Raw genomic sequence first — 12,312 nt, forward strand, 5'->3', positions numbered from 1 at the left:
AGAAACAGACCAGAAAGGTCCCTTTCTCCCACTCGCCCCTCCCTCTCCCAATCACCCCCGCTCTACTGATCACCCTCTCTCCTAATTGCCCCTTTACTCCCGACCGCCCCTTCTTTCTCCTGATTGTCTCACTCTCCCGAATGCACCTCCCAACCCCCCAGTCTGCCGGCGACGTGGTGGCCCTAAATTAAAATCCTCTTTACCTGCTATGCATCTCCAGGCAGCTCGACAGTCTCATGTAAATGAGGCTCGAGGCCCAATATCGGGTGTGTCTCGGTCCCATCCTTTCTGGCGTGGGATCGTTTCCTGCGCCCAGTTCACGCCGGTGTGAAACAATTTCTGGTCCCCCATGTCTGGGAGACAGATGGATGACCTGACTAAATTATTCTGGTAAAACTCAGTTTGTTGTAGACAACAGGCAATGTTCAACATATTAAGCCAATATTGTAGAAGTACTCCTCACCTCCCAAGTTTCTAGATAGAGGTAGAAGATAAATCACTACTGATCATCCAACACAAAAGCTCTTTGATTGAAAAGAGTACTAATGATATAACAAAACTCTGCCACATAGAAACATAGAAGATAGGAGCAGGAGTAGGCCATTCGGCCCCTCGAGCCTGCTCTGCCATTCAATGAGATCATGGCTGATCATCCAAATTCAGTATCCTGTCCCTGCCTTCTCTCCTTATCCCTTGATCCCTTTAACCTTAAGAAATATATCCAACTCCTTCTTGAATATATTTAATGAATTGGCCTCTACTGCCTTCTTTGGTAGAGAATTCCACAGGTTCTCCACTCTCTGGGTGAAGAAATTCCTCCTCATCTCTGTCCTAAATGGCTTACCCCTTATCCTTAGACTGTGACCCCTGGTTCTGGACTCCCCGACCATCGGGAACAATATTCCAGCATCTAGTCTGTCTAGTCCTGTTAGAAATTTATAAGTTTCAATGAGATCCCCTCTCATTCTTCTAAACTCCAGCGAGTACAAGCCCAATCGACCCAATCTCTCCTCGTACGTCATTCCTGCCATCCCAGATATCAGCCTGGTGAATCTTCGCTGCACTCCTTCCATGGCAAGAACATCCTTCCTCAGATAAGGTGACCAAGACTGCACACAATACTCAAGATGTGGTTTCACCACATTTTGCCACAGTTCTGGAATAGATAAGTTGTAAAACTAGAGAGTAGAGGCATACAGCAGTAGTGAGATATACAATAATTGTTCTCTTTGGTCCCCATCCTACATATATCTGTGTTCACACAGATGATTTCAGACTCACCTCAGACCCCAGTGTTTTCATCACAGCTTGTAGCTGAGCATAAATCATTAGGAATAGCAAATTTTAAATTAAACTAAAGGCCCTCAGAAGAAACACATGAATGCAGAGGGAAAATGGACCCGAATCTCAAGAAGCCATTCTGCTCCTGAAAAGCAATTCCCCCGAACTTACTTTATGCTTTTCTGATATCTGCACTTGACTATGCATGAAGAGGGCCTAGTTAATGTAAATTAAATGCAAATGGATGCCATTTGGTATTCTCTTAATAGCCCTAGATGCAGATCAGCAACACACTGCCCCCATAAAAACCTGGCGCTACTACTTCCCGAGCTGGTATTGTCAAGAAAGGACTTTATTTTTAGCTTTTGACATTTAAATGGTTTTGCTGTTGCAGAACTTGTTACACCGTGTTCATGAGCAATGCCATGAAGCGACAGCTAGAGCTAATAGGGTGTTGGGGTGCATTCATAAAACAATTAATTATAAGAGAAGGCATACTATTTTGTCCTTGTACAAGACCTTGGTCAGGCTTCACTTGGACTACTGTGTCCAGTTTTGGTCTCTTCACATGGTGTATGATGATATTGAGACTTTCGATAATCATCTTAGTTATCAAGATAGGCGGAAAGAGTTGGGACTCTACGTTTTAGAGAAGTGTAGACTTAGAGGTGATCTGATCGAGGCTTATGAGATGATAAAGGGAATAGATTGTGTTACAGTTACGTTTGTTCCAATTAAATAGGTTAGGGAGGACATGGGGTCACAATTTTAAGTTGCATAAGGCCAGATCTAGGTTAGATTTCAGGAGGTGGCTCTTTTGCCAGATAATAGTGAACCTCTGGAACTGGCTGCTGGCTTGTGCGGTGAATTCCTTCAAGCGAGGGCTGGACCTGTTTCTGGATGAGGCGGAGATCACCTCTTAGAGAAGGTAGGCACTGCAAGGAATTCAGGGCCAGATTGATATCCTGGACTAGTTTCGATCGCCTAGATGGGTTGGAGAGAAATTTCTCAGATTTTTGCCCCCAAATTGGCCTGTGTTTTTATCTGTTTTTTGCCTCTCCCAGGAGATCTCATGGCTTTTGGGTGGGGTGGAGTGTATTAATTGTGATACACAAGTTATTCATTGTGACCACAATTGTGTGGGATAGGCTGGATGGACCAGAGGGTCTTTTCCTGTCCATCATTGTTAGTATGTTCATATTCCTGCTTGGAGTGCTGCTGCCATCTCAGTCTGGTATAGCAACATGAACACACTTACAGGAGGAGGCATATTGAAATGAACGAGAGGAGCAGAGACATGCACATTTTAGCTTCTGGGTGGCAAGAATGGATGTCAACACTTTTAAATATACAAGGAACAGTTGACATGATGGGCCAGAATTTACTGTCAAAGTAATGGTGAGGCTAATGGCGCTCACCGTTATTTCTGCGCAAATCTTAGGCGAGTGCAGATGTGTGGTTAAACGCAAAATTCCGGAAGTTGCTGTCCGAGATGTGCTGCTCCGCCATTAACTTCCCGAAGACGGCATCTTGCTGTCTGACTCACTGCTGAAATGCATTGAACGGCTTGAGGTTCCTGTACTTGCATTGAAGATACAAACTAAATTTGCCATGAAAGTTAGGCTGCGATTATATTAATGGAGGCAGTTTGGGTGCGGGTCAGGTGGTTTCCGGCTTCCAGTCCCGCCCCAGCTGCATCCGGCCCACAGACGTGATTTTACCTTGATTGACCTTGTTAAGCCCGCCCTGCGGGCTTGCCGGCCGATTAAGAGGAAACGGGTCAGATGACGCACAATTTTATTTTGACAGTTGATTTCTCAGTGTTTGACAGCATCGAGGTGCTGAAAACACTGACAATCACTACACAAAGGTGACTTCTTGCACCCAGACTCTCCAATGACTCCCTCCATAGGCTGGAATAGATGGCAGCTGCAGGTGAGGTGGCAGAAGCAATCTGTCACTGGTGAGAGAGGTTCTCCCAATGAGGTGGCACTGGACATGGATTTAAAAACTTGTAACCTAAAGAAAAGTGTAAATGTATTAAAAATGCAGTTCCCAACATTTTCTTTTCTCTGAGACTCACCATGTGCAATATTTTGATCCTTTACACCACTTTTGCAGCTGTCATCAATCCAGAAACATTACAGCAGACTCACAACACGCCACACTTACCCGGTGTGGTGTCCGGATGTCGGGAAACCCGAGTTAGAAGCGGCAAAATTCAAAAATAGGCTGTCAACTACTGGCAACTACCTGTTAATAGGCAGGTAATTGCCTTTAATTCTCTTCCCGCCGCTAGGTGTTGAGTCCATTTACAAATCGGGGACCCGACACTTGGAAAATTGTTTGGGGGCGGGTTGACAGCGGGATCGCAACCCGCCTTCAATCAAAACGATTTTAACCTTTGACCCACCTCCAAACCCGCCCTCTGAGCGCTGGCAAAACCCAGCCCTTGGGGCTTGTCCATTTCAGACTAAGTACCCTTTTTAATGGTGTGGTAAGCCTTAATTATTGCCAAACAACTTCTCAGGCACTGAAAATTAACCATTACAAATGTGCAGTCTCACTCCTTTAGCTTTTAATTGTTGGGGATTTAAAACAAAATTAAAGTACATTTTTGTTTTTGACTTTTTCTTTGTCTCTTTTTTCTCTCTCTCAATCCAATCTTTCTTTCCCTCTCTTTATTTCGCTTTCTGAACCTGATTTGACATTGAATTCACTATTCTAATGGGCAAGGGCGAGTCTAAGCCGTTCGTTCACCGGCTATAGTAAATTTTGGCCCGATAATATTTCCACTTTCCTAAACACCCATCTGCACGGAAATCTATCTGTCTCTCATACAGTGTACAAGCCTGAATACACCAGAATCTGAGTACTTTCAAAGTATTAACAACTATGAATTACCCTATTGAGGCTTTACACAGTTTGCATCCTTGCCCCCAAACTACCTGTCACTAATTCTAATGTCCAATTTAAAATCATCAAGGTGTATGCCCATAAAACTGTGATCAATTAATCCCTGTTGCATTACTTCACTTCCATAATTTTGAAAGACAGAACAATAAGCACAGCTTCTTTCAATATAAGGGAGAAACAAAAATGCCGGGAGAAAAACACTGCCAACATTATTTTGTTTAAAAGCTTAAAATTTAATTTGCAATTAGAAGACACTCGTAAGACACAATTATGCCTCCTCTTCCCTGTGGGCCTGCATTGAATAGTGTGCCGCCACATGCACCTGGAATACTTAAATGAGACTTGAAGTTCAGGTGCTGTGGTCATGGTCCTTAGCAGAGCGCACCTCAAGTACACTCTGCCCAAATTGTACCTGCAGAACACCAAAACAGAAAAATTGGCCCTTATATTTGCTTCAGCATCCTTCATTTTCTATAACAAACTTACCACTGCTGATATAGCATACCTGCTAAGCCTCCTCATTTTTCATAGCTCTTATATTGAACTGCTATTACCTATTTCCATCAGCCAAATGTGAGTGATTTCCAAAACATTCTTCTCCTATACTCCACCCTATTTCTATTGCTGATATTATGTATGTCTCTCCTAATTCTCTGGTTTTCACTGCTTCAAATATTTGATCTCCTATGATGCTGCTCAAGGACCAAAAAGTTATATTTACTATATTATATGTATTGTGCTGTGCATATTTTTATATTTCTTACTATTCCAATGCTTGTCCGCCTTTACTACATATCTGTTAATTTTACGATAAATGGGAAGAAAATGTAGAACCCCCTCCTCCTGATTTATGTTCTATCAATGACACTGCTAATACATTTTTGAAGGATTTTTTCTTTTATATTGCCCACTTGAATCTGGCCTGTGATGTAACTTTGTCATTGTGATGTCATCTTTTTCTTAATGGTCATGTTGTTACCGGAGACCAATGAGATATTACCATCCAAGCAGAACATGCCAATTCCCTGCTCCCACCTGGCCTGCCTTCACTGACATTGGTCCACAGCCCTGTCAGTTAAACGTGGCACAATCCTGTCAGTCACATGATTAGTTACAGCCAATGACATCGCTAGAAGGTGACACAACTAGAATAATTAAGCGATCATTATTCGTCAGTGAATTTGCTTAAAAGTATTATTTGAACGGTCATGGTAATTTTTGATCAATGAGGTCACTGGAAAGTATAATTTGATAAGGTCATATAATCTCTATTGGACAATGAGATTATTTAGTTTCATAGAATATATAAATTTGGAGGAACTCTGGATATTTGTGATGCTTGACACAAAGTTGTCCTTTCAAGGCCTTCAATTCATATTGCATAATATTTTGCACATTCAGTATGGAAGTAATTTCCAGGTTCTCTATACATATTGGGTGTAATTTTCTGAATATGCACCCTCAGTGAGGATCTTCAACGGGCGTGAGCGCATGATTTTCCAGTATGCATTGGCGATGGGTGAGGCTCCCACCACCAGCACGTACTCAGAAAATTGTCCCCATAGTGTGCATTAAGGGTTAATACTTCTGACTTGGATAGGTTTGGGAAAAGTTTTTAATAGTTCCTGTAGAATTGGAACTCAAAAACCAATAGAAAATTGTATGTGTGCAAACCTGCTTTTCAACCCTGTTTATTCTTGGATACAGATGTAAGATATATGAGTGGCATTGAGAGGATTCGAATCGTGAAGATGATAAACAATTTTTAAAAAGCCAATGTTTTCAGGATCGATTCCAGCTCAGTAAAACGACATGGGGATTTATTTTTGTTGTACATTTAAGGTCACACTTGATTTGGGCTTATTTAACACAGGCACAAAATGCCTTTTTGTACACAATTTTGTGCTGACGATGTGTAATTAGAATAAAGAAAATGTAATATGGTATTCATGTCACCAGACAAATCATAAAACAACTTACCATACAATGGTATTTTGTAGTAATGTCTCTAAGGGTGAATTTCTGCTATAACTGCAGCATTGGTGTGAAGCAAAACATGATGGAGGAAGTCTCATTCCACTTTGCCCTGCAGTCAGGTCAGACATTAACACCTGATTTATACTACAGGAAACTTTCGATTTACCGGCACCTAAATAACCGGAAATCTCGGTTAACCGGCAAAATTCAGGAGTAGGTTTTATTTCATATTTTTTTGCCGCCTTCCATCTGTGCTGTGCAAGGGTGTGGCTGCAGCTGTTGCTAAGCTACAGAGACGCTTGAAACTTGTGGCCATTGTTCTACGGCTGTTGCAAAGCAACAGGGTTTGTTGCTTTATACGGAGCTGTCGGCTCTCCCTATCTTTTACTATAGTGTTCGGTTATCCGGAATTTTTGATGAACCGGCACCACGTCGGTCCCGTCCGTGCCGGATAAAAAAAAGTTTCCTGTACATCGCCCTGAAATTCCATTGGGGTTGTCCCAATCCGCTGTAATTTCAGTAGGAGACCAGCGGAAAAAATAGTGTAAATGATTGGAAATGGTTGTTTATACCATTTCTCTGGGGATTCTGCCAATATTCTTCTGAAGTGACATCCCCTGTCCCAAATCCCATCATTTCCACCAGACATGCATATGCATACAGTGTTAGAAAAGCCTGCTTAAAGCAGTTCTGAAGCCATATAATACTTGATTCTTTCACTTGACATTAGCTGTTATTATCAGATCCTGACTTTCAAGCTACTTCTTGCTTCCAGCAGATACCACTGGGAACACTAGGAGAGTGATTGCTTGATTTTGAATGATTCTTCTGGATGGAATTATCTATGGGGGGCAGGATTCCTCTGTGCACATTTTAATGGAGGAAGAGGAAGTAGAGAAAAAAAAGAGGAGGAATTAAGGGAGGCAATATAGGAATGGCATCACAGGAGGAACATAGGAACATAAGAACAGGAGTAAGCCATTTAGCCCCTTGAGCCTATTCTGCCATTCAATGAGATCAGAGGAGACTCTGACCTTCTTGCCATTATTCATTAGAAGAGTATATCGATCCCACTCCTTCCATGTTATGAGCCAGCAGCTGTGCTTCAACAGTCTGTGCTTCATGAAGAAAGTGCTGTAAGAATAATGTACTATGCTGCAGGCAGACCTCCAATCTGCCAAAAGCATTCTGACACCACTTTAATTTCCTGTTAAAGTCACCACTGCCTTCAACTTCTTTGCCACTGACTCCTTTCAGGGTGCAACAGGGAAGCCGACCAACAGTTTGCTGTCCTCACTTACAATTGTCAGGTTACCCAATGCACTGTTTAGCAACACTCCACAGTCCATTGACTGCCATGCCCCCTCCCTCTGTAGCAGAATGAGAGAGCATTGCAATTTTACCAAGTGGCTGGCTTCCCCTTGGGTGGAAGGAGTCAAAGCTAGCATTAGTGGCCATTGGGCAAAATCGCGCCATAGTATGGGATCAACATTGGAAGTTCTCGGTGCATGCGAGGTCTGCTCTGCCTCATTTGTGATGGTATAGTGGACATACAGGAATTTGGGGGCTTTTGGGGGAGAAATTCAGTATCGCCCCATTTGGGACGCAATTCTCGGCTGGGCGCAAAGTTTAGTGCCTGGCGCTAATTATCGCCTCCGACTGCAAACTTGGCTTTTATCGCCCCTGGAGGTGATTGGAGCGCTAAATCAGGCGCTACACACCTGTCTTAAGGCGCAAAGGCTGAGGAGCGAGGCGCTACCTCACAGCGCTGGCGAAGCTCATGTGATGTCAGTCAGCAATGGAACACAGACACACTGGCGCCGGCCAGTTCTTAAAGGGGAGGGTCGATCTTGCTCTCCATCCGCATCCTGCTCATTGCAGCCTTGAATCTCAGCCTGGAGAGACCTGTACATCAAATCTGTTGGAAAGAACAAAGGAGAGGCCCAGGGAAAGCGCTCAGAGTGCTGCCCCCATATTCTCTTTTAAATCCATGCAAGCAAGATCAAATCAGAAAGAACCTGCAAAGTGCTGCTCAGTACCCAAAACGACTCAACACACCTTTGAATATCTCCTGCAGTCTCTCTCTCACTCAGAATGCGGGTTGCAAAAATTTTGCCGACGAAAAAAGGCAGGAAGCGGTCGCCTTTAAATAGCGCTCCCCCAGTCTCTTCCCGACTGGAAAATGCTCCCCTCAACCTGTCGTTGCTAGCGGCAGGCGGTAAGACAGGGGGCGCCACTCAATATCCGGTCTGGGGCGCTACCGGGGCGTTGCACACTCGACTGACGTCACGATCTGCCAGCGCAGGAGATCGTGGCAGTAGTGTTTAGCGCCGCTGCAAAATGTCTAGTTAATTTCGTGAGCGGCGCAAACATCGCCGCGCACGGGCGCTAGTTGCTTTGCGCCCCATTAGCGCCCTCTTAAGGCGCTAATGGGAGGCGCAAACCAACCGAATTTTTCCCCCTTTGTGTTTATAAATCCCTTATTCTATTAATAGTAATTGTGTGAAATTCAGTTAATTTTGGCATGATCCATTTATACAGCTTCAAAGGCCTTGTTGTCTTAATTCTTTTTCCTGTTTATCAGGGCTACAATAATTATAACAATTTCATATTTTCATTCATGTTTTTAAATCATGCTGTGTTAACTCACATTTAGGCTGCATTTTATTAAAGCAACATGTACAACCTATATTCGTGGTCAATGTATGTTTTTCCGGGGAAGGTGTCAAGTTTGGATGCAGCTTATATGAAGGGGCAGCCTATATGCAAGTCAGTAAGAGTATATAAATATGCTGTAATGTCTCAAATTTCATCTTATAGATTACAATGTAGGAATTTAGCTGGGAGGCTAATGTTAGATATTTTTTGTTTTCTCTAGGTTGTTTGGAGAACTTGAAACTCCTGTTGAAGGATGAAGATGCTACTGTCCGTCGTAAGACCACAGAAATTCTCTATATTTTGGTTACACATAGTATTGGGAGGTAAGAGGATCTCTTAAAGCAGCTGATAAATCTCAGCTGGCTATATGCTTAATGCTGTTTTGAAGAGGCTTTGTTGAAAAAGACTCAGCATGTACAGAATACCAAGCAAAATAAAGGCCGGTTTGCTGACGCAGTGTGTCGCATTAATGTGCTATGCCATGTAGGTTTACCACTGAGTTATCCATAATGCGAATGAAGATGACAGAGCTTCCACAGGCCCTTCAGCCTGGAAATTTGACAAAAGCCTTCAAGTACTTTGTACAAGGAATGGACTACATGGCGACAGTGATGATGAGGTTAATCCAGTCTTGCACCACTAATACTTCAAACATGGGAGCTGGAGAAATCACCCAGAGATAGTCTCCTGCCAACAACCACCAGATATCATCAGAAAAGCTGCCATAACTCAGGGCTTAATTAAGAAAGGGAAAATAGAGTATCAGCGTAAGCTTGCTGGGAACATAAAAACTGACTGTAAAAGCTTTTATAGATATGTGAAGAGAAAAAGATTGGTGAAGTCAAGCGTAGGTCCCTTGCAGTCAGAATCAGGGGAATTTATAATGGGGAACAAAGAAATGGCAGACCAATTAACTACATATTTTGGTTCTGTCTTCACAAAGGAGGACACAAATAACCTCCCAGAGATGTCGGGGAACATAGGGTCTGATGAAAGGGAGGAACTGAAAGAAATCAGTATTTGTAGAGAAATGGTGTTAGGGAAATTGACGGGATTGAAGGCCGATAAATCCCCAGGGCCTGATAATCTACATCCTAGGGTACTTCAGGAAGTGGCCCTAGAAATAGTAGATGCATTGCTGATCATCTTGCAACATTCAATGGAATCTGGAACAGTACCCATGGATTGGAGGGTAGCTAATGTTACCCCACTATTCAAAAAAGGTGGTAGAGAGAAAACGGGGAATTACAGACCGGTAAGCCTGACATCGGTCGTGGGGAAAATGCTAGAGTCCATTATAAAAGATGTAATAGCAGAGCACTTGGAAAACAGTGACAGGATCGGACAAAGTCAACATGGATTTACAAAAGGTAAATCGTGCTTGACTAATCTACTGGAATTTTTTGAGGATGTAACTGGTAAAATAGATAAGGGAGAACCAGTGGATGTGGTGTATTTGGACTTTCAAAAGGCTTTCGATAAGGTCCCGCATAAGAGATTAGTGTGTAAAGTTAAGGCACATGGGAGTGGGGGCAAGGTATTGACTTGGATAGAGAACTGGTTGGCAGACAGAAAGCAAAGAGTTGGAATAAACGGGTCTTTTTCCGAGTGGCAGGCAGTGACTAGTGGGATACCGCAGGGATCGGTCCTTGGACCCCAGCTATTCACAATATATATTAATGATCTAGACGAGGGAACTAGATGTAATATCTCCAAGTTTGCAGACGACACAAAGCTGGGTGGGCGTGTGTGCTGTGAGGAGGATGCCGAGAAACTCCAGGATGATTTGGACAGGTTGGGTGATTGGGCAGAAGCATGGCAGATGCAATATAACGTGGATAAATGCGAGGTTATCCAATTTGGTGTCAAAAACAGGAAGGCAGATTTTTATCTGAATGGAGATAGATTGGGAGAAGGGGAAGTGCAACGAGACCTGGGTGTCCTTGTGCACCAGTTGCTGAAGGTAAGCATGCAGGTGCAGCAGGCGGTTAAGAAGGCAAATGGTATGTTGGCCTTCGTAGCGAGAGGGTTTGAGTACAGGAACAAGGATGTCTTGCTGCAGTTGTACAGGGCCTTGGTGAGACCACATCTTGAGTATTGTGTGCAGTTTTGGTCGCCTTATCTGAGGAAGGATGTTCTTGCCATGGAGGGAGTTCAGCGAAGATTCACCAGGCTGATACCTGGGATGTCAGGAATGACATATGAGGAGAGATTGGGTCGATTGGGCTGATACTCGCTGGAGTTTAGAAGAATGAGAGGGGATCTCATTGAAACTTATAAAATTCTGACAGGACTGGACAGATTAGATGCAGGAAGGATGTTCCCGATGGTCGGGGAGTCCAGAACCAGGGGTCACAGTCTAAGGATAAGGGGTAAGCCATTTAGGACAGAAATGAGGAGGAATTTCTTCACCCAGTGTACAGATAACTGTAGCTGTCGTAAAGACAGCTGCTTGACGGTAGCTGCAGTAAAGACAGCTGCTTGATGGCAGTCGGATAAATAGGAAGCCATCTTGGCCATGCGGCAGTACTACACGAGCTGGCACTGACTTAAGACCTAATAAAGAGTACTCAACGATATCTACTCGTAAGCCTCTTAATACTACGATATAAGATAACATTACATGGTACCAGGATTTATAGAACGCACGATACGGGCATACCACAACAATGGAAGGGATAAAACCACCGACTAGCCTGCAACTTGAAGGAAATCTGGCCGAAAATTGGCGCGAATTCAAACAACGCTTTCTTCTCTACCTCACAGCGATTGACGCCACGACTAGCTCTGGAACACGTAAGGTAGCTTTGTTGCTAACAGTGGCTGGCTCGCAGGCAATTGAGCTGTATAATACATTTACGTTCGCAGCTGAAGGTGACAAAAATGAACTGGACAAGGTTATAGATTTGTTCAATAAATACTGCAGACTTAAAAATGAAACGTTCGTGAGATTTATTTTTCGCTCCCGCGGGCAAAAGCAAGGAGAATCCTTTGATGTTTTTCTGATGGACTTAAAAACAAAAGCACAAACATGTAACTTTGGAGACTTGAAGGAATCGATGATACGCGATCAGATCGTTTTCGGAATACTTGACAAGAAGGTGAGGGAGAGAATGCTTAGGGACAATGGCTTAACTTTGGATGCGGCAGTAAAAATATGTCATGCTAGTGAACTCTCAGCCATGCACATGCAAAAATTCGATGGGAGAACTACAGCAACGGGCGTGAGAGCGCTGGGACTGGACAACCTACCAGTGGATGTAGTACACAGAAGGGACACAAGAGGGCGCACAGAGTTCAGGACTATGATGCCATACGATTGCAGACGGTGCGGCAATAGACACGTGGCAAGACAGTGTCCGGCTTATGGGAAGAACGGCGCAAAATGTAAAGGCAGGAATCACTTTGCTAAAATGTGCTTTTGGGAAGAGAAAACCGAAGGTAAAAAGACAGTGCATGCTATTGAGACTGAAGACACGG

The 12,312-nt window shown here is 43.5% G+C and overlaps 1 protein-coding gene across 1 annotated transcript in view; it reads left to right on the forward strand.

The window, feature by feature from the left end:
* The window catches only part of rsph14 (radial spoke head 14 homolog), a 41,169-nt gene that overhangs the window by 6,466 nt on the left and 22,391 nt on the right, over positions 1 to 12,312 (forward strand). The window contains exon 2 of the mRNA XM_085962008.1: positions 9,053 to 9,155. Within this exon, the coding sequence (XP_085818134.1) occupies positions 9,053 to 9,155 (103 nt within the window). The remainder of the gene's footprint in view (positions 1 to 9,052; positions 9,156 to 12,312) is intronic.

This window comes from Somniosus microcephalus, chromosome 19 (assembly GCF_052327205.1).
Source record: "Somniosus microcephalus isolate GS21.2 chromosome 19, FLI_Smic_1.0, whole genome shotgun sequence".
Classification (NCBI taxonomy): domain Eukaryota; kingdom Metazoa; phylum Chordata; class Chondrichthyes; order Squaliformes; family Somniosidae; genus Somniosus; species Somniosus microcephalus.